This window comes from Pantherophis guttatus, chromosome 3 (genome assembly GCF_059756535.1).
Source record: "Pantherophis guttatus breed Tessera chromosome 3, ASM5975653v1, whole genome shotgun sequence".
In the NCBI taxonomy this organism is placed as follows: domain Eukaryota; kingdom Metazoa; phylum Chordata; class Lepidosauria; order Squamata; family Colubridae; genus Pantherophis; species Pantherophis guttatus.
Window position 1 is genome coordinate 197,174,863 of NC_142065.1, and position 23,826 is coordinate 197,198,688.

Consider the following 23,826-nt stretch of genomic DNA (forward strand, 5'->3'; position numbering starts at 1 on the left):
GGAACTGTAGTCCTCCCTATCAAAACACAACCGAAACTCCGAGGAAAATAACTCGGCGCGGGCCACTTTCTCCCGAGGAAGGCGGGGCTGGGTGGGTGGGTGGGTGGGAATCTGAGAAGGAGTCCCTGTACGGAAGGGGGAAGAAAAAAAATGGCTACGCCCTGCCGATGCACAGAAGGCATCCATCGACACGAGTCCGTACCGCGTGACGTCATCACGTCCCGCCGTTCCACGTCCGCCGCCGGTTTGCGCGCCGGGAGGAGGGCGTCGCCGACGACGGGGGTGGGGGGAGAGTCGACTATCCTGGAAAGGACATAAAAAGGCGGTTGTTACTCGGACAACGACGGCTAGGTACCCTCGTGTCTATCGTCCTCTTTCGCTCCCGGGGACAGTTGGATTGCATCCTTTACCCACCCCGGTCCAGTGGCTGGGAATGATGGACCCCGTAGTCCAGTCTCCCTGCAGGTTGCGCGAAGGAAGGCTGAGATTATAAATGTTATGAATGTTACAATGACCCGTTTTTGTGCCTGAGATCGGGGATGTTTTGCAGGCTGCCCTAAAAGATGGCTGGTTTCATTTCTGGGAGCTTTGGGTTTGTTTGATTTTTTTTTTTTTTAGGAAAATCTGGACTTGATGGGCAGAGATATTTCAGGTTTCTTATGTCTCTTTGGAGTTGAGAGCAAATTTAAGGGTCTTGGGTACCTTTCTTAAGTCTTTATTTGATCCTGGGAATAACACCTGAAGTTGTGGATGCTCCAACTTGGGGAGCTATTTATCCAAAATGGAAGATTCCTGCCCTGTACAGGGTGGAGGGTGGACTAGAAGTCCTCCAAGGTCCCTTTCAACCCTGGGTTTATGGGAACATTAAAGGAATTCTTTATTCTTTATTGACCAACTGTGATTGGGCACCCAAGGAATTTGTCTTAGGTGTACTATATGCTCTCAGTGTACATAAGGAGAATAAAATACGTCAAGAATGAAAAAGATACAACACTTAGTGATAGTCAAGGTTACTAATAAGCTATCAAATGGTACTAGGATCCAAGAATAGGTTAAAAACAAAGCAGAGGATGTTTAGGAAGCAAGGACGTTCTGGAAAGTCAGCTCCCAAAGCCTTCAAGACTAAAAGGTGTGGGTTCTGCTGAATTGGGTCGTCTTCAAGCAGCGTTTTATAGTTTAAAAGTCCAGTGGTTAGTTTATGTAGGAAAAGAGCAAGGGTAGACTGCTGTTGTAAGCTAGGATATGCAAAAGTGGCCTAGGGAGAAATAATGCACTTTTCTAAATAAGAAACAAAAGCATAATATTTATATATGCAAAATATATAAATATAGCTGCGTGGCAACATGATAAAATGTGCAGCTTTAAAGGGGACCGGCCATGTTTAAGCAGAAATTGGAGCCCTTTCTTTCTTTCTTTCTTTCTTTCTTTCTTTCTTTCTTTCTTTCTTTCTTTCTTTCTTTCTTTCTTTCTTTCTTTCTTTCTTTCTTTCTTTCTTTCTTTCTTTCTTCCTCCCTCCCTCCCTCCCTTCCTTCCTTCCTTCCTTCCTTCCTTCCTTCCTTCTTTCAGGACTCCTGCACTGCTGAGTTATATGCCCAAAATGAACTGCTCTGCCTCTGTAGTCTTACAAATCTGTGAAATGTAAGGTTTTGAGCGTGATATTAATTTGTAGATGGAGGATCCCAATGTAATTTAACTTTAATATGACAATAGCAAATCATTAATATATTAAACATCTATATCCAACAGATTTGTGTACTCTTTGACACCCGTTTTCCTTTTTTCTGCCTTAATGGTTTAATTCTCTTGCACTTCAGGATGTCTACACCACCTCTAGCAGGGCCAGGATTGCCTCCTGGTCCATTTTCTGGGTCTCAGGGTCAGGCTGCACGAGAAGTGAACACAGCTTCGTTGTGTCGCATTGGTCAAGAGACTGTGCAGGACATTGTATTCCGCACTATGGAAATCTTCCAGCTGTTAAGAAATATGCAGGTAAGGAATCCCCTGTCCGAATAATGCTATTCTATTTTCCTCTCTTGTAGAAAACCTGAATTAAATTGAAAAAAGTGCACAGTAAAAAACATATAAGCAAAAACAACTTTGGCATTCAGAAAAGGAAGTCTTTGCCGCCTACATATTCTCATTAAAAAAAAAACACCACTTTAACGATTTATCTGTCTTTCTCCCCAGATAATTTACTTTTAAAATTGGAGAATCTTAGCTTCACTAAAAATATAGTAAAGGAGGCAGATAATTCTTTTCTAATTAATCTGCCTTTGGAGAGAATTCATTTTGAGTTCAAGATTTTTTTTTAGACAAAATGGGCTGCTCTAAAGAAAATAGACCAATTGCATATTCTAGTTAAAATATAGGCAAGTGATTTATAAATTGATAATGGTGGGTATGTAAGTTTTCTCTGGGATTTTTTTTTCTTAATGTAGTATATTACCTCTTTGCTTCTACTTATTTGCATGTACCTTGATGGCAGCTGGTAAATGTCACTATATTATTCTATAGTTGGTAGATTTGTAGGATTTCCCCATATTCACTTTTATTTCTTAGAAAATTCCTCCCCTGTTTTCAATCTTTAAATTCTAAAATAATTACCCTAACTTTTCTTGTTTTATTTTGATTATTTCGCATTATTTTTAATGTAATTCATATTTCCATTGAATTTGTTGAGAATGTCTATGTATTCACCAGTATTCTTTTAGCAAAATAGAGTTTTTATATGGACTGTTTTAAAAGCATAGTTTACAGCCCTTGCATCCTAAAAAAATACACTTCTCCGGTTGCAGAATAATATTCTTTATTCAAAATTTGAGAAGAAAAAATTATCAAAGAAAATTGTTTTGGTGTGCCCCTTGAATTTAACATGTTTATATCTGTTCAGCAGATCTCAATCAGATTATCTTAATGCAGAAATTTTGAAGCGGAAGGCTGTGACCCCCTTTCACTTTTCAGGACTTTGCGAGCAAACCTAAGGGGATTCACAAATTTGGGGGTGCCTTTGCATACAACGTAACATTGGTGTCAGAACTTGCTCATAATATGCTTGGACAAGCTAACAACAAGATCAGAATTTTCTTTAACTTCTGTTATAAGGCAGAAATATCAATCCAGAATAAATATGAAAAGTGGCAGTGGTCATGTTAAAAATAGAATCCCAGAGTTTAGGAATGATGCAAAATTATGCAATCATACATATTGATTGATTGATTGATTGATTGATTGATTGATTGATTGATTCGATTTATATGCCGCCCTTCTCCGGAGACTCAGGGCGGCTTACAATGCGTTAAGCAATAGCCTTCATACTTTTGTATATACCTGCTTAGTAGGGCTTCCCCCCCCCCCCAAGCGGTGTTCTTTTTTATACAAAGTCAGCTTATTGCCCCCACAATCCGGGTCCTCATTTTACCTACCTCGAAAGGATGGAAGGCTGAGTCAACCTTGAGCCTGTGAGATTTGAACTTGCAGTAATTGAAGGCAGCTGGTGCTACTTAACAGCATTTTAGTCTGCTGCGCCAGACTAAATGTGTTTTAAATGTTATTGTTTTATTATTACACTGTTTCAGTAGCAAAATTGCCTTCCTATGATATTACATAGTAACTTTGGCATTACAGCAAGTGGTCCCTATTGATTTCCAAGGATCAATGGGATTAGCATAATTGTTATTTATTTATTTGTTTGTTTGTTTATTTAGTTTCTATGGCTACCCATCTTAGTCAAGTGATGCTACATAATTCTTAATTCTATTAGCTAAAATAGTATTTATTAAATTATTTTCATAAAATAACTGTTTGAGTGTCAAGGAACACTGAAGCTTCATGAAGGCATCAATGAGCTGAAGAGCTTCAAAAATTGTGGGTGCTTCAGCACTAGAGGTTTTTAAGAAGAAACTAGACAGCCACTTTTCTCAAAATGTATAGGATTTCCTGCTTGAGCAGGGAGTTAGACTAGAAGACTTTCAAGTTCCCTTCCAGCTCTATTCTGACTACGACTAGCTTGTGGACCTCTGTATTAAAGGCTTCTGGATCTATTTCTAGAAAATAGGAGTGGGAGCACGCTAATAATCAAAGTCCTACTTTTTCAGACTTACTGTCAGCCTATATGGTATGACATACGATATGATATATGATATATTATTCTACTTCTAAACTGCCTTTGGTGAATCAGACTTCTCTGATCTATCATAATATTTGCCAAAATGTTCTTAAAATGAGAGGAAATTGCTCTTAGTAGGATCTTCTCAGAAGTAGCTCTGACTTTATGGAATTTTTTTCCGGAAGAAACTCAATCGGTATTCAAAAACATATTTTGTAGACGTGTCTGATAATTTTATGGTGGTGTTTTAATTTTTGATTATTATTTTCTATTTTGTTATATGCTTCAGTGAAAGAAAGTATAGACATTGGATAACATTTATTCTAAATAAATGGAATGAAGCTCAGATAGCTTTTGGAAACTAACAAAGTTTTTGTCAAAAACTTTTCACATTTGTGGAAGAAATGAGTGAGGTTTTCTTTTGTCATTGTATATTCTCAAGGGTGGCTAAAATTTGATTTCTTTCTATTAAATATTTGAATATTCCAGCTTCCAAATGGTGTCACCTATCATACGGGCACATATCAAGACAGATTGGGAAAGCTGCAAGAACATCTGCGCCAACTTTCAATACTGTTTCGGAAACTGAGATTGGTATACGATAAGTGCAATGAAAATTGTGCAGGACTTGAACCTATTCCAATAGAGGTAAGTGAAATGGGGAGACAGGCACAAATATCTAGACCAGAAGAAGAGGGAAGCTGATTTGTTTCCAAATCTCATTTATTCTAAAATCCCCAAATTCTCCATGTGAAACCTGGATTAAAATGGGTACACAAAACGCTAGTAATAAGTACTGAAAAATCTTGACTTAATGGATCATTGGGGAAGGAGTGGTTCCATTAAATACAAATGTCTGTAAAGTTCAAATTTATCTTGTTTACATCCATTTATATTGTTTGCATAATTACCTAATTGATGCAAATAGCACCATTAGCACTAAAACTTCAATTTAGTAGACAAATCCTCAATTTAATAGACATTTGTCTGTTAAATGGGATGAAGCCCAAATGAAATCTTTGTCCACTATATCTGAAGTCCACTCAGCTGAGGTCCATTAAACCAAGAGTTTACAATAATGCTCTCTGCAAAAATGCGCTCTTGCTTTACCTCATGGTTTCTCAATTGCCACAACAAAGAGAGGGAAATTATTGTATTGCTCTTACTGTAAAACTACTGAGAGCTAATGTACTGCAGATCACTGAAGGATCTTCCAGAAGATCCAGATCAGCTTACATACGGTATCCATCATGATTTCCAGATGGTGAAACTTAATGTATTTTCTGCTTATACCTTTTTATCGTAGTTAGAAAAAGTTTTAGGGAGTTTGCAAGTTGGTAAAAGGCAAAATATATTTTTATTGCTTTGAGACATCTTAAATTTCCTAAAATGTCCAAAAACAGATTGTATAATATAATATAATATAATAAATAATTTATTTATTTATTTATTTATTTTATTCAATTTGTATCCCGCCCTTCTCCTAAATGCTCTTAGAAGAAGAAACATTTCTGTAATTTCATATTTACAATAATTAACTTCTTATTAAGACATAACTTCTCACACCAGATTCCACCAGATATTCTCTGTCTAAATATAGGACTTTTTTTTCCACATTTATAGCAGCTCATTCCTTACGTGGAAGAGGATGGCTTTAAACATGATGACCGAGGAGCCACCAACCAGCTACTCTTCGCTAGTGAAGAAAGACGGGAAATCATGGAAGTTATCAAGGTATTCTATTTGTGGGTACCTTTTTCTGTAATTGTAAGCCAAATACCATGTTTCCCCGAAAATAAGACCCTGTCTTATATATTTTTTTGAACCCTGAAATAAGCGCTTGGCCTTATTGCCATGCGCTCAAAAGCCCGATTGGGCTTATTATCAGGGGATGTCTTATTTTGGGGGAAACGGTATATATATTTGACTCATTGAAAAGAAAGATGAGTAGGTAGAGCTCAGGACCCTGTTGGTTTATAGTTGTGAAAAAGAAATAGAACAGACTATAGAATATTCTTTATTGGCCAAGTGTGATCGGACACACAAGGAATTTGTCTCTGGTACATAAGCTCTCCGTATATAAATAAGCAACAAAGTGATAAATCATAAGATACAATCATAAATCATAAGTTACAACCAACAAAGTATAGTCATAAAATGCCAATAGGAGTAGGTAATAGAAAGACGGGAACGATAATAGTAATAGACTCCTGCTACATAGTTATATATCCTTAAGCATAGACAGTGCTGTGGGAATTAGGTGTTTGGCAGAGTGATGGCATGGGGAAAGACAGTCTTTGTGTCTAATTGTTTTAGCATGCAATGCCCTATAGTGGTATTCTGAGGGGAAAAATTGAAACAGTTTATGTCCAGTTTATGGGAGGGGCCTGTAGGTCTGTCTGTCTGTCTATCTATCTATCTACCATGTTTCCCCGAAAATAAGACCCTGTCTTATATTTTTTTGAACCCTGAAATAAGCGCTTGGCCTTATTGCCATGAGCTCAAAAGTCCAATTGGGCTTATTATCAGGGGATGTCTTATTTTGGGGGAAACGGTATATATATTTGACTCATTGAAAAGAAAGATGAGTAGGTAGAGCTCAGGACCCTGTTGGTTTATAGTTGTGAAAAAGAAATAGAACAGACTATAGAATATTCTTTATTGGCCAAGTGTGATCGGACACACAAGGAATTTGTCTCTGGTACATAAGCTCTCCGTATATAAATAAGCAACAAAGTGATAAATCATAAGATACAATCATAAATCATAAGTTACAACCAACAAAGTATAGTCATAAAATGCCAATAGGAGTAGGTAATAGAAAGACGGGAACGATAATAGTAATAGACTCCTGCTACATAGTTATATATCCTTAAGCATAGACAGTGCTATGGGAATTAGGTGTTTGGCAGAGTGATGGCATGGGGAAAGACAGTCTTTGTGTCTAATTGTTTTAGCATGCAATGCCCTATAGTGGTATTCTGAGGGGAAAAATTGAAACAGTTTATGTCCAGTTTATGGGAGGGGCCTGTAGATCTGTCTGTCTGTCTGTCTATCTATCTATCTACCGTGTTTCCCCGAAAATAAGACCCTGTCTTATATTTTTTTGAACCCTGAAATAAGCGCTTGGCCTTATTGCCATGAGCTCAAAAGTCCAATTGGGCTTATTATCAGGGGATGTCTTATTTTGGGGGAAACAGGGTATCTATCATCTATCTACATTATTGGATAGTAGAAAAAGGAAATCTAGGGGTGAGAGTGCCTTAAAGACAATTTTTGAACAACTATCATTGAAGGTGCTTATACTCAGATTCTGTAGCAAACATTTCAGAACATTCCAGAACTTTCAATTTTTCATTAAATTGTTTTAATTTGTAAAGTAGCCAAGTTGACTTATCAAGCATATTAATAAACAAATTAAAACAATTTATAAATGAATTTAAAATCCTAGAATGGTCTGAAATGTTTGCTACACGGTCTGGCTGGCTGGTTAAGGCACCAGGCTAGAAAGCAGGAGACTTTGAGTTCAAGTCCCAACTTAGCCATGAAATCCAGCTGGATGAGTTTGGACCAGTCACTGTTTCTCAGCCCAACCTACCTCACATAATTGTTAGTTGTGAGGAAAATAGAAGTTTAGTTTAGTTTTAGTTTTAGTTTTATTTGATTTATATACCGCCCTACTCCCGAAGGACTCAGGGCCACAAGATAACAGCCACAAGATAAAACACATAAATATAAAATTTAAAAGCAAAATAAAACCGAATTAAACAATTTGGCCCAAGACAGATTTAAAACACCCCAATAATTAAGAACAGATTAAAATTTACATTTTAAAAGGGAAAATTAGGCCAGACCAGCCTGATGGAATAAAAAGGTCTTGAGAGAAGAAAGAAGTATGTTGGATATATTTGCTGCCTCAAGTTATTTCTAAAAATAATAAAGACAGGATACAAATAAATATCATTTTCTCCTTTAGTTATATATTAATTTTCCAGGAGATTATATTACACTATTTTATTTATTTAAAGATTACATTAGAAAAAATATATTCCTTCTTCCAGGGCCGTATATGGCAATTCTGTATTTTTACATTTTGAGATGATAATATTCTGGATATCCTTAACTGATCATGAATTAGTATTTGTTGCTGATTTTTATTAAATGCTAATACTTGTAGGACACTGTCATTTTATGTTTTGAAAATTAATTATGTGTCTGGGGAAACCAATCAAACCTTAGAAATTCTATTTAAGTCCCAAATGCTCCTCTTGTAATTCTTTTTAGTCCTGTGCCCTCATTGTACATGCTCAGTTCTTGTAGCCATTTCATTCATTAGCCATTGTCTGGATTTTTATTAATTAAAAATATGAAAATTACCCTCTTTTTTCTGTTTAACTTGATTTGTTGGGACTTCTGGCTTATAATGGTTTAATGAATTTTGTTAGGTGCTTTATTCATAAATTTACTTGCCATAACCATTCAGTCATATGCTTGGTCTTTTCATTTGTATAAGGATGGGGCTAGTTATTCATTCGTAGAACACTAATTGAAAAACAGTACATTCTTCTAAAAAGTCAGAACCTATTTTCTTTCTTCAATTGGACTCTTCTATCAAATGTCCTACATTATTCTCCCTTGAACTCCTATTGTCCATTGATAGTTATTTTTTATTAGAGTAAATTCTATGCAGTTCTTGGTACTCTCTGAGCTTGGTTGTTTGCTTGCAAACATTTCATTACCCAACTAGGCAACATCATCAATGCAAGCGGGTGTAGTGTTCTGCTGCCTATTTATATGCAGTACCTTATAAGAATTTCTATTTGGAACTTCAAGTATCCATATTTGTTAAGTAGATATAATTTGCTAATTTGAAGAAAGACTCATTTTGGACAGAAAATCTACAACTTCTTCCAAAATTAACATCTGACCCTGAGGTTCGACTATCCATAAGTACGTCTCTATTCTTGACATTTAAAGAAGGTCATGGATGTGCTCAATCATTTAACAACCTAGATCGATTTAGATCTGTCTTTTTTTTTTTCCCAGACAGTATTTTGGAAACCACTATTTGTTTCCTTCAAAGGATTGTCAGTTTTACTTTTTGGAGAGAAATTGCATTACATTTTTTTAAAAACCAGTAACAGTTGATGGGATCAAATATCTGTAGGTAAATATTTGTCTGTGGAGAGCAAGTAACTGTTAGCTTTGCATGGATTGGTTTTGCTGTAAAAGGAGGCCGTAGAGGGGAGATAGGTAGAAAGATAGGGATAAAGGTAAAGGTAAAGGTTCCCCTCGCACATATGTGCTAGTCGTTCCAGACTCTAGGCGGTGCTAATCTCTGTTTCAAATCCGAAGAGCCAGCGCTGTCCGAAGATGTCTCCATGGTCATGTAGCCAGCATGACTAAATGCGAAAGGCATACGGAACGCTGTTACCTTCCCACCAAAGGTGGTCCCTATTTTTCTACTTGCATTTTTAATGTGCTTTCGAACTGCTAGGTTGGCAGAAGGTGGGACAAGTAACGGGATCTCACCCCATTACGCGGCACTAGGGATTCGAACTGCTGAACTGCCAACCTTTCGATCGACAAGCTCAGTGTCTTAGCCACTGAGCCACCGTGTCCCTTTTCAGATAGGGATAGAGAGAGATAATTTCCATTTGGTATTTAAAAGATGAAAAAGAGCTTGTGTGTTTCTTTAAAATAATAAGCTACACTGAGTTGTATTCAACTGGTATCCTTGAAAAAAATTCTTTATCCCCTGAAGGGAAAGCTTTTATCTCAGGAACGATTATTTTTTTATCTCCCTGTCACCTCTCCAACTTACTTAGTTTCCCCCAGTGTTTGTTCTAAAGGACCTGAATAATTGGGTGTTGTTGCACGGAGAAGAGAAGGATCGCTATTTAGGCACATCCCTATATTTATTTCAATTTCTATGCTACTGTCAGAAGCTGCCATAAGATCAAAAAGCCATTGTCAGCAGAAGGATGCCAGCTGTTTATAATCCAGTATCTATTCAGTTTAACCTACATAGGCCTAAAATTAATTGTCGCAGTGGGCAGAGTTTTCCTTGGTTCACTGATTTAACTCTCGCAGAACAAAGTTTGTAGGAATAAGCATACACAAATGTTAGGCTTACAGGGAATAATCTTTTATGACAGGTTTGTGGAGTGGCATTCTGACATCACCCTTATAGCACTTATAGTCAAGGCTATGGTTTTTCGAGTTGCAATATATGGCTGTGAAAGCTGGACCATAAGGAAGGCTGAGCGCCAAAGAATTGAGGCCTTTGAACTCTGGTGCTGGAGAAGACTCCTGCGAATCCCTTGGACTGCAAGGCAATCAAACCAGTCAGTCCTAGAGGAGATCAAGCTTGACTGCTCTTTAGAAGGCCAGATCCTGAAGATGAAACGCAAATATTTTGGCCACCTAATGAGAAGGAAGGACTCACTGGAGAAGAGCCTAATGCTGGGAAAGAGAAGAACCTAATGCTGGGAAAGGGTATACACAGTATACCCATACAACGAAATTGACTTAACACCCAAAAAACAGGTCCAACACACATAACATCCCCAAACACACTCCCACCCACCACAATTCCCCACCCCTAAACCACCCAAACATCCACACAACAGACCAAGTAATACTGTCCAACAGCTCACTGATGGTGGCCCTTTAGTTCACTGTTGAATGCAATTATAGCTCTGGGATAAAAACTATTCAGAAAACTTGCAGTCCGAGTTTTAATTGTTCTGTATCTTCTGCCAGAAGGCAACAGTCCAAAAAGATTGTAAGCAGGATTGGAAGAGTCTCTGAGAATGTTATGCAGCTTTCTCAAACAGCGAGATTCGAAGATGGTAGCTGGAGTCAACAACAATTCTGAACCTATAATAGAAGTTAGAAGAACTTCAGAGAGCAAGGATAATAGAAGGCCAGACAGAATAGAGTAAGGAGCCCTGTTCTCCCTTTTCTTCTTGTCCATCTCTGGATAAGGCTTTGATTTCAGAGACCTTGGGAGTTAGACACATAGTTGTTGAATGGTCGGGATAAAGGAAACATGATAAGAATTAAAAACTCCATCTCTGCCCCTGAACTATTTTCTGCAAAGTGACGTGCAGTTTTGCACGGAGGGGGGGAATTGTATGAGTCTTTGTCATAATTTCTTCATGGCAGGAGGGAGGGGGGACATGCTCTTTATGCTAAAGATGGAATCAAATTTTCAGCTTTGGTGTTAAAATCTACAGTTGCAAATTAATTTCCAAGTTAATGCAGCTGTCAAATTAGCATTTATGATTAAGGTACTTGAAGTGTGATGTCTTTTAGCCATTTGTCTGCGAAACTGATCCTTGAGTTGACAAAGATAAATGCACAAATGAGATGATGTAAGGTCTTGTGATACAAAAATCATAGAATGAAAAGTAGGAAATTGGGGTCCAGAGGACTTTGGCTGCAATCCGTCAGGGCAGAGCAGTGGTTTTCAGCCTTGGCATCATTAAGATGTGTGGGCTTCATTTCCCAGAATGCCCCAGCCAGCATCCTAAAGTAGCCAAGGTTGAAAAATACTAGGATAGAGCAAAGCTAGGGAGCCTTTTATGCCATTCTGTCAGCCATAATCCAGAATGGTTAACATGGAATAGCTACCCTGTGGGTGATGGCCAGGGACAAACCATTCATTTACTTGCAGAGAAAAAGGAACAGATTAACTGGGTCATTTATCTCCGATGCCTTAAATATTCTCACTCAATGCTCTGGGTAAGCATACATATAGAAAAAATGAACGGTAAGTAGGGAGTCTAAAAAGCCCTGAACTCCAGCAGTCTTATTTGCAACATCCCTGTGCAAAACTAATTTGAGTGTTCATATGGAAATGCCAGACTACAGCCCTAATTCAAGTTTGATTAGAAATGCATAGAATGAAATGTGACTGCATTGGCTGGTTCTGCCTCAGCCTCGCTTCCTGCCATTTGGCCTTCCATGTAGTAATATAGACAGACACCCTGCATGATTAAGAACCCTGATTGCGTTGAATTCTAAATTGCATTGGAAACCTTCAAATTTATGGAGAATAATGGGCCAGGCAACCCAGGTATAGCATAGTCAATGAAGCCCAAAGCCACATCCCTATTCTGTACTCATGCAGTTCTAACCCTGAGGAAATTTAATGCCTGAATACATCTTGAGCTGTCTGCATTTTGTTGTTGTTGTTGTTCATTGTTTCCTTTCTTCCAGCATAAAGATATAATTCATGCATTATATATAGTAGTCTTTTGACTGCAGACTTTTTTTTTGCCACAATAAAGCTACAAATCCCCGTGCTATTTTTTTTTTAAAGAAAAAAATTATTTCAATCATTAAAATACCTCAGAAAGGTAAAAAATTGCTTTCAAAAGAACCAGTTTGACATTTCAGTTTCTGTCATTGCCAATTAGTGAGAAAAAGGATGCAAGGAAGCATTGGATTTCAATATAAAGAGTGCCTAGATGCTTTAAAAAAGCAAACAAAAAACAAAAAAGCACAGTGTGACTTTGGGAAAGCAAAGTATTAGACTAAACTAATAATGTAACATTACATAGGATTTTACTGTAATATAAATTTATGTGAGTGCTTTGCTTTCTTTAACTGTTAATATATTTTACAATCTCTTTTGGGGAGGTTATACGTTTTGCCTTTGTTGTACACAAATGCTGATTTGTTTATCGTCCTCCTTGGAGTGATCTTGTATGAGGAATTTCATAAATGTTTATGATATAATGTAATCGCTTCTTTAAAAAGTACACCGGTATCACTGCATTATGATTTTTGCCTTGAAACCGAACCACCAACCACTTTTTGCCCCACAAAAAAAATTTTTGCATTATAATCTCCTGTTTTTTAAAAAAAAAAATTAGAAGGGCACTTTTTCAAAATAATAGCCTGGGATAAATATTTATCAATTTCTACAGAGCAACCCTGTTTGAAATAAACTTAGCCTGACTGATACCCCATGCAAAATGCATAAATGAGCAAGAAACGTCAGAGCTCAATATGTGCACTATTGCTTTGGCTTCGGCTTGATTTGTAGTCCTATGCTCAGTCACCTGGAAGTATGGTGCATTGAGCTTAGTAGAACTAAATAGAACTGAATAGACATGCACAGGCCTGTATTATCAAGCCTAAAGCAGCTTTGTGTTACATCAGGGGTCCCCAACCTCTGTGGACCAGCACCGGGCTGCGGCATGCCAGAAACCAGGCCGTGCAAACAAGTGAAGCTCCATCCGTGGTATGCAGGAAGCTTTCGAAACCATGCCCCCTCCTGTCCACGGAAAAACTTATCTCCACAGAACCGGTCCTTGACATCCAAAAGGTTGGGGGCCGCTGTGTTACATGACACCTGTTACATTCTTTGTTATATTTTCCAGCATAAAACAAAAGGGAAAGAAGAAAGTTGCTGCCCTGTTCTCAGAGCAATGCTCTACCATTCTGCATTTAAATAGTTCCATGTTGGGTGAGATCTTTGATTCATGTACATCTCAACTTCTGGATAGCAATAGCACTTAGACTTATATACCGCTTCACAGTGCTTTACAGCCCTCTCTAAGCAATTTACAGTATCGGCCTATTGCCCCCAACAATCTGGGTCCTCATTTTACCCACCTCGGAAGGATGGAAGGCTGAGTCAGCCTTGAGCCTGGTGAGAATCGAACTGCCAAATTAACCTGCAGTACTGCATTCTAACCACTGCGCCGCCATGGCTCATTGATGATACAGGCCTGTGCATGTAGTGAGGTAATCCTCACTCTTAATAATGGTTAGTTTAATAACGATTCAAAGTTACAACAGTGCTGAAAAAAGTGACCTGCAGACCATCCTCAAAGTTCTGACTGTTGTACCTCCCTCACAGTCTCATGATTGCAATTCATTTACATGGTAGCCAGCTGGGATTTACCGTGATTGCAGCTTTCCACGATTCCAATTTGCAGTCTTCCCAGCTGCCTTCCGGACGAGCAAAGTCAATGGGGAAGCTGGCAGAGAAGGTCACAAATCACGATGATAAGAATGTTTCAGTCAACGACTGCAGCAAAATAGCTTGGGTATGGTTACATGATGCTTCACTTAATGACAATACTGCCTAATGATAAGTTTCCGGTTCCAATTGTGGTTGTAATTTGAGGACTACTCAAAGTTAATAACAAATAATTGGTGCCAGAGGAGGGGATGATACCCGAGAGTAGCCATATTTTTCTAGTGAGAGAGCCAAGATTGTTTGACCTCCTCCCAGGTTACACTGAAAATTTGGGATAGGTTTCTTATGTTTCTTATGAGGACCCAGATTGTGGGGGCAATAAGATGACTTTGTATAAAATATACAAAAGTATGAGGGCTATTGCTTAAAGCATTGTAAGCCGCCCTGAGTCTCTGGAGAAGGGCGGCATATAAATAAATAAATAAATATAAAATAAAATGTTTAGTTTATTATAGGTAAGTGTTACAGGAAGATGGATTCATCACATCACACACATAGCTTTTGCATCTATTCGAAGAAAATACAATGCTTAAACCTGTGAATGAATAACTACTTAACAGATGTAAATCATCCCCATTGTTCCTTATCTGACAGTCGCTATTTATTGGATTTTTATGCTACCACAATCGTGTGACTCTTGGCACTACACAAATAATCACGGTATAATTAATATAATGGAAAGGAACAGGACCAATCAAATCAGTATTAACTTACAAGCGGAGCAATCTATAGGAATTCCTATGATGTTATCTAATTAATTTTTAAAAGTGTTCCAAAAAAGCTCTGCCTTGAGCTGGTTCTTCAAGGCCAGCAATGTCAGAACAAAATTTTATTTCCAGGGAAAGGCTGTTCCATGATGAAGCAGCGCATCTTCTTGTCAGTCACCTGAGCACCCTCCATTTCCCAGTTCTGGGTCATAAACTGCTTTATTCCAAGATATTAGTATCAGACGGGGCCACGGTGGCTCATGTGGTAAAATACTGGACCTGAGCACCGCTGAGGTTGGTGGCTCAATTCCCGTGAGCGAACAAGGGACAAGAAAGTGTAGGGACAAGAAAGGAGTCTCCCGCAATTGCCTACCGGCATTCAGGTGTCCCATGGGTAAAGATAACACGGCCCAAAAAAATTCCTTTCACAGAGGCAGCCAGCCACCTCAATGATCCCTGGCTAGCATGTGTCATATGCTAAAAAAAAAAAGTATCAGACAAATGTAATTGAAATAGAAGGTTCTGAAAGTCCTATACATCAGGGGTCCCCCGACCTCCGGTCGGTGGACCGGCACTGGTTCGCGGCATGCCAGAAACCGGGCCGCAGAAATAAGCAAAGCCCCATCTGCGGGATGCAGGCCGCACACGGAAGCTATGCCCCCTCTGGACCATGAAAAAACCTCTCCCCCGGAACTGGTCCCTGATGCCCAAAAGGTTGGGGGGGGGCACTGCTATACAGGTAGTTCTCGCTTGGCATCTGCTCTGTTTAGTGACTGTTCAAAATTATGATGGTGCTGAATAAGTAACTTTACACCCAGTCCTCGAGTTTGCAACTGTGGCAGTATCCCCCAGTCACATGGTAGTCATCTGCACATTTCACAGCCAGCTTCTGACAAACAGAATCAATAGTGAATCTGACAGTGAAATTGCAAGTCATGGTCCCGTGATGTCTTGCTTAACAACTGCAGGTGATTTGCTTAATGACTGCTTAGTGGAAGCGAGGGCGTAAGTCTATCACAATCACATGACGTCTTGCTTAAGGTCTTGGCGATGAAGTTGCCAATCCCCAATTGTGGTCTTTAAGCAAGGACTACTTGTAGAGGATTTCATTGAGTAAAACCATCATTTTAAATTGTTCTTGGAAATCTGCTGATACCTGATGCAGGACACAGGTATAATGTGTTCTACTGCTACTTATAAGCAGGTTGCTTCATTTTGCGTCGGGCGCCATTTCTGAGTGATCTGTGTAAAGCTCATTGGACTACTCCAGCATGCGCTGACTCTGTCAGTTACCATTGCAAGGTCTCCCACTCCAGGTAGAGAGATTTCCTGGTTACAGCCGTCACATACTTATCCAACGTTAATCTTGGTACAGGATGAGCCCTGTCACAGTATAGGCTTTTTTGGAGACAATTCCATCCTTTCCAGAGATAAGACCAAGATGGCAGAGAACCTCAGTCTGCAAATAACTCTTGTCATGCTTGAGCTTAACGTCAGCATGTTTACTCCTATCCAGACCCCAACAACCTTCAGGTGCTGAGAAAAGACTTTGCACTTCCAGAATAACTTCCAGGATGGTAATTCAAAATTGGATATAACTTCAAAAAAACCATCAAAACAGCTCAACAAAGAATGTTCTTTCTGCGCAAACTCAGAAAGCTCAAACTGCCCAAAGAGCTGCTGATTCAGTTCTACAGAGGAATTATTGAGTCTGTCATCTGCACCTCTATAACTGTCTGGTTTGGCTCTGCAACTAAACAAGACAAACCCAGACTTCAACGGGTAATTAGAACTGCAGAAAAAACAATAGCTACCAACCTGCCTTTCATTGAATCAAAAAGAGGGCTGTGAAAATATCTACAGACCCCTCGCATCCTGGACATAAACTCCCTCGCTTCCACTAAGCAGTCATTAAGCAAATCACCTGCAGTTGTTAAGCAAGACATCACGGGACCATGACTTGCAATTTCACTGTCAGATTCACTATTGACTCTGTTTGTCAGAAGCTGGCTGTGAAATGGGCAGATGCTACCCTCAAAACGACACTATAGGACACTGCACACCAAAACAACTAGACACAAGGACAGTTTTTTCCCCAAATGCCATCACTCTGCTTAACAACTAATTCCCACAACACTGTCAAATAATTTACTAAGACTATTACTATTATTCTTCTCTTCCTTACTGGTATTTATCTCTTCCCACTTATTACTATAACCATGTTGCTTGTATCTTTCAAGTATATTGTTTTTATTTGTTTCCTAGTACGATTTTGATAGCTTATTAGTAACCTTGACTATCACTAAGTGTTGTTATCTTTTTATTCTTGATGAATATATTTTATTCTCCTTATATACACTGAGAGCATATAGTACACCTAAGACAAATTCCTTGTGTGTCCAATCACACTTGGCCAAGAAAGAATTCTATTCTAATTCTATATCAGCATCTTGATATTGATGGGCCCATGAATAAGGTCTGTCAGTTACTTCATGTCAAACAACAACACAAAATGCTATAGGACCTTAGTAGTTCCAATAATGAATTTCCTGAAAAAGATGCCATGGTCCTATTTGTATCAAGTCCAGTCTAACTCCGACATTCTTCTCAAGTTATGATGGGAAAACTTTGGGGAACAATTAATGAAATTGGGTAATTTTCCCTGATTGTCTTCAAACATTCTTCAAAAAAAAAAAAAAAGGTTTTTGAACCTATGACAATTCCTAAGGGATCTGTCACTAGAGATAATGAACATCTTTTTCCTAGCTCACCTGTAACTTGCTCACTGGGATTGAAGTGTTGAAAAGGTAGAGTGTTTTCCTTGATTCCTGAATGATAATTAAAAAGATGGAATGCACCTTCCAAAGCTGCTTTATTGTTCTCCACACAAGAGAATTTCGTTTCTTCCTTAGTATTAGCTTGCGCTATTATCTCTGGCAATCTTTTAACTGGGGTTGCTAACTTGAGCTTTGGTTGAACTAAGGCTCACCTTAGACACAATCTGAATGGAAACTTTTCTGGGTCAGCATTTGATTCTTTGAAGGGCACCGAGGCGCTCTCTATTCATTGCCCTCTATGGAGGACCAGCAGAAGAAGGCAGCATGAACCGTGTGTACCATTTCTGAATCAATATTTAATTTGCACTTCCCTGTCAATGATGCAGACATATATTGAAGTGAATTAAATTGGCTGGAAGTCAAGGCTGCCTTTCACTGTAACCTACGCAGTCTGGAGCTGACATTTTACCAGCCTTTCAGTATTTGTGCTACATTTCAAACCAAGTCACCTTAAACCAGCTTCCTCAACCTGTGGCAATCTAGATAGTTGGAACTGAATTCCCATCAAATCTCAGCCAGTTTGTTTGCAGGGATGGTTGAGAGTCATATAAGTTGAAGCCCAGGGCATTTGGAAGGCACCAACTTGGGAAAAGCTGCACAATTAGTTGCATAATCATAGCAAATTATGTTTTCACACATCGGATTTCTGTGTAAGACTATCCTTTCTCCTTGTTCCCTTTCCTCCTCCTTTTTCAATGGCTTAGGGTAGGTCACCTTGATTCCAGGAACATTATGCACTTGTGCTAGCACTTTTCACGGTTTGTTACTAATGAGTAGGCTCTTGTTTTCGCTTCCTTGAAAAAAAGCAAGCTTACTTTGCAGTACCAAATATTCATGAGCAAATCTTCCCTCTCCACACCCCATTTATAATCTGAAATCTGGAAGCCACTGAGATATTCTTGCCATCTGAATAATTTAAAATGTGTCAAGTTCCTTTTGCCGAAAGGACTTACTATTTAAATTAAAGAGCCAGATTCAGGAGAGCTGACGATTTGGGGTGTTTTTTTTGTTTTGTTTTGTTTTGTTTTGTTTTTTTGGTACAAATTACATTCTGAATGCATTTCCCTCTTACTCATATGATATTTCTGGAATTCCAATCTATGGCATTTCTTTTAATATGTATATATATTTGTGCTTAAGGTCTCTCTTTTATACTATGCAGCTTGCAAGTTGTAGAGGTGATCTTTCATTGTGTAAAAATTGGTTCAGCACAGTATAATGTTGTCAGTGGCCTGGTTTTTGCCTTTGAATAGTCAGTTGTTGGTGACAGAGTAGCATTGATGACAGCCGATATACTTAGCCAGAACTAGCTGCAGGATCTTCCATACTGATCTTCACCTGTCTTTTTTCCTGATTGTGTGGGCCCTGGATTTTAATTAACTTTTACATACCAACTGTATGCAAAAGCATTTTGAATTCAGAATATCTTGAGTTATGAATGAGCTGCTCCAATCTTGAAGGGACCCAACCTGTCCTGTGTTCTAAACTCTAAATGGTCCTGAACTTGAAACATGGTTGATCTGAAATAAAAATCCTTCTGATATTTTGAATGCCTTGTAATCATTTCATACAAACTAGGTCTTACACATTTACACGGAAATTTCCTACAGACTATATTTCTTGTGAGTCTACATACCATTTTTAATTTGGTGTCATCAAAGTCTGGCTCAGCTGGTGATGACTACATGGACAAGGGACTGTCATCTCGAACTATCTCCAGCAATTAGATTTTTAAGGGCAGTTTTGTAATCTACTTTGTCTCATTCAACTATCAATTGTGAATCGCTCCATGTTTTCTAATCCAGTTCTTACAATAGATTCTTGTTAATCAGGTGTTTTGAGGAACTATTATAACCAGATATTCTTTTACCTTAGCCAGAAGATCTGATAGTTCTTTACATAATGCAAAGGCAGATACCTAGAAGTAAAGTAAAAGGTGCGTCTAACTTACATACTTGCATCCAGTGTCAGAAAGTAGGTACAAAACGGCAATTGTGATTTCATGCCACACTTTTGTCATTGTTGTGATTTGTTGTGAATCCCTGTAGTTTAATATGTTAAAATGCATTATATATTTAGAGGGGGTCTACAGCAGAAGTCTTTAAGACAGCTTTAAGACTTGTGGACTTCAACTCCCAGAATGGACTTCTCCCATAGCTGGCTGGAGAATTCTGGGAGTTGAAGTCCACAAGCCTTAAAGCTGCCAAGTTTGAAAACTTGTGGACTTGAAGATCTCTAGTATACAAAAGCTTTGCTGTAGGTAATGATAGGAAGGTAAACTTCTTTCTCATCGCTATCCTGTTCATTGCACATTTTGATATAATGTTAATTTTCATATTCTTTTTCATTTCATTTCCATTCTTTGGTATAGGTATGTAGATTAATCTTTTCCAATCTAGGCTACACATTTTTGTTCCATATTTGTTGCAATAGAGCTGTTAGTACTTTCACTGAGACCCCATTTGCCCAGGTTGCTTTCCTATTTAATTCTATATGTTTCTGTATGTATTCATTCTCTGCAGTGCTTCTGTTCTATATTTCCCTTTTTTAAAAGATCTTCCTACAGTCTTTCCGTCTTTCTTCAGCTTTATTTGCCCCCATTAAGTCTCTTCTGCGGTTACTCTTCATTACTTTCAACTAAAAATTGTCTTATTTTTCCTTCCTTGTTGTTTTATTTGTTAGTGTTCTTCATTGGTTTCCTTGTGTTTTCTTCCTTGTGTCCATACTCAATCGTCAATCCCTTCTTGTTTTTCAAGATTTTCATATTCTTTTTTTTTTTTTTGGTTATCATGTTAACTTGTTTTTAAAAACAACTTGGATATTTTTCACTTTGAAATTTTGACAATAGTTTTCCACTTCACAGATCTTATCTTTTCTGTAGCTCTCTTATTTTTCCATGTAAATTAAGCATCCTGAATCTGTTCTCTACTTTGATTTTATATTCTGGAGAAGTATGCCCTGCAAGTCAAATCTTGCTGATACATTTACTTTTTTATTTTTATTTAACCTGTACATTTCTCTCCACACAGAATTATAGATGGCCTCAAACTTGTTAGCATTTCATAAGCAGACCATTACTCTGATTTGCTTGCATTTAACATCTCTTAAATGTTCATATAATTTTTCAGTCTTCTACAATGACATCTGCAGCAAGCACGTATTCTTTCTAGCATTGATGTTCATTGGGTGTTCACTAATTCTAATAGATATTAGAGACTCTTCCCATCCTGCTTACAATCTTTTTGGACTCTTGCCTTCTGGCAGAAGATACAGAACAATTAAAACTCGGACCACATGTTTTCTGAATAGTTTTTATCCCAGAGCTATAATTGCACTCAACAATGAACTAAAGGGCCACCATCAGTGTGACCTGTTGGGCAGCATTACTTGGTCTGTTGGGTGGATGTTTGGGTGGTTTAGGAGTGGGGAATTTGTAGTGGGTGGGGGTGTGTTTGGGGATGTTATGTGTATTGGACTTGGTCTTTGGGTGTTAAGTGAATTTTGTTATATGGGTATACTGTGTATACACAGTATACCCATATACAATGACAATAAGATTATTATTATTATTATATTGTCCTATTGGGTTGTAAGGAGCATGGGGGCTTACATGGTTCACAAGCAGCAAGCTTGCGTTCGAGACCCAAGTTCTGCCATGGAGCAGAGTGAGCTCTCATCCTTCACTCCAGCTCCTGATGGGGACATGAAAGGAGCCCCCAACTGGGCTTGGCCTGGACAATGGTGATGGCACCGGCCAATCCTTTCAACCCAGAAACGCCTTGGTGCTTTTGACGCGAGTGCAATGCGATTGGATTATAACCAAGCACATACTCAGCTATTATGGCTTTTCAGGTGTTATTCCCCAAAGGTGTGAGTTCAAACATTAGCAATTGTCTAAAGCAGCTGGGTCTTTTCCTGGGATTGCATGGCTGCCTGCCATAGCTGTGTTCCGAAATTCCAAGAAAAGATGCATCTGCTTCAAAAGATTGCAGACACTTTGCAACTTGTACTCTCTGAAATGTCTTTCTGAAATCAACTCAGAATTGCTTGCCCTTTGGAACATCATTCTATTGGCAATGGCCTTAATGCTTTGCACAACCACCTGATTTAAAAGGCTTCCACTTCTCTGAGCTTCACTTGTTTCTAAAACATCCAGTGTGCTTTACGTCAGCTATTACAATTTATCTTTGCTTCGGTCTTTTTACATTCCCCGTTCTCTATCCTTTTCAGATGTAAAACTCCTCTGGCATAATCGCTACTGGTAGCTATTAAAGTTGGCAATATCACCTCCAAATCTACTTGTGAAAAATTCAGCATTCTTCTCTGGTAATTAGAGAAGTCCTTTCAGCTCTCATTGCCTACTTGTTTAGCTATTTCAACCATGATCATAGTGGGTATTTCTTTGTCTGCTGCCATAGTTATATGAATTACAGTTGCCTTCTTCCAGGTTTGATTTTGAAGTTTCTAGTGGGTTGGTTTCTTTCATCCCTGCAAAGACCTCTTCTCCTCTCCCTTCTGTGAACTATACTTCACTTTGACCCTCTCCTTTTTACCTTATTGTCAGTGATGACCTCAGGTTTAAATCCACCTTGCTCTCACGAAGCTACTGAAGCTACTGAGCCCTCCCACCATATAAAGTCCTCATCTTCTGGGAGAGCGTACGCCCTTCTAAAATGTCTTGAGCTACTAACACTCTTTAAAGTGAGAGAACATTTAATGGGATGTTTATCAACTGGCAAAGTTAGCACTTGGGGTTGAGAAATCATACATTTGATCAGTGGAGCTTAAAATTTTTTTTCAGGTCGCAGCAAGAGGGGAAGGAATGTTTGGGCATCGAAACGTGGTATCGATCCCTCCCTCTCTTTCCGAATCCAAATCCTTGGATTTTTTTTTTTTTTTTTTTTGGAAAGGCCTGCTGTTTGAAACAAGAGGAACACAAAATGGATGGGTTCCTGTTTATCTGGTGCCAGGACTGGACCTTAATGACTGCGATGCTATAGGGCTCTGCACACCAGAACAACTAGACACAAGGACCATTTTCCCCCCATACCATCACTCTGCTAAACAACTAATTCCCACAACACTGTCCAACTATTTAGTAAGACTGTATTAATATTCTTCTTCTCATCTTTCCTATTACCTATCTCCCTTTCTACTTACGACTGTAACTTTGTTGCTTGTATCTTTACGATTTATATTGTTTTATTTAGATTCCTATTACGATTTATGTTGATTCTATCATTAAGTGTTGTATCTTACGATTTATGATGAATATATTTTAATGATGACTATGATCAAGGTTTATCACTTACGGCTTTTATGTACAATGAGAGCTTATGCACCGAAGACAAACTCCTTGTGTGTCCAGTCTCACTTGGCCAATAAAGTATATTCTATTCTATTCTATTCTATTCTATTCTATTCTATTCTATTCTATTCTATTCTATTCTATTCTATTCTATTCTATTCTATTCTATTCTGTGGCGCAGTGGTTAGAGTGTAGTACTGCAGGCTACTTCTGCTGATCACCGGCTGCCAGCAGTTTGGCAGATTGAATCTCACCAGGCTCAAGGTTGACTCAGCCTTCCATTCTTCCGAGGTGGGTAAAATGATGACCCAGATTGTTGGGGGCCATATGCTGACTCTGTAAACCGCTTAGAGAGGGCTGTAAAGCACTGTGAAGCGGTATATAAGTGCTATTGCTATTCTATTCTATTCTATTCTATTCTATTTATTCTATTCTGCCATTTGTTTATTATTTATTTATTTATTTCAGAAACTGCCCATCTCCTTCACAGAGAAACATTCAGAGGCAGTATGCAAGTAAAATATAAAAGCATAAAAAACTGTATATAAAATTTTATTAGGAGGCCAAGAGAGTTATTAATTCCAAGTTAAAACATGAGGGGGGGGGAATTTTCACGGCGCTTGTGTGAACCGCAAGCAAGACAGCAGATCCATTTCTTCAGACATTTCTGAAAGGCCAGGAGAATGAGGAACCACCTCACTTTGGGTTGGTTGGGTAGGATGTTCCAAAGGCTGGAGGACAACGGCAGAGAAAGTCCTCTTCCTGGATCCTGCCGGTCGAAATCCTTTAATTTCAGGGTTCCTCCCTTCCTGACCAGTGGGACAGGCTGATGTAATGGGGCAAGGATGGTTATGCAGATGATCACCTAA

The 23,826-nt window shown here is 38.6% G+C and overlaps 1 protein-coding gene across 4 annotated transcripts in view; it reads left to right on the forward strand.

Moving 5' to 3' along the window:
- The first annotated feature begins 216 nt into the window (after positions 1–216).
- MED30 (mediator complex subunit 30) overlaps positions 217–23,826 on the forward strand; it is a 30,597-nt gene continuing 6,987 nt past the window's right edge. The window contains exons 1-5 of one of the 4 annotated variants that reach the window (XM_087890872.1): positions 263–1,129; positions 1,815–1,989; positions 4,595–4,753; positions 5,729–5,839; positions 10,264–10,325. In XM_087890872.1, coding sequence (XP_087746998.1) covers positions 1,029–1,129; positions 1,815–1,989; positions 4,595–4,753; positions 5,729–5,839; positions 10,264–10,284 — 567 coding nt within the window. In that variant the 5' untranslated portion in view covers positions 263–1,028 and the 3' untranslated portion in view covers positions 10,285–10,325. Of the gene's footprint in view, positions 1,130–1,814; positions 1,990–4,594; positions 4,754–5,728; positions 5,840–10,263; positions 10,326–23,826 lie in introns of those variants that run through there. The other 3 variants (XM_034422213.3, XM_087890871.1, XM_034422212.3) reach the window with 3 other exon arrangements.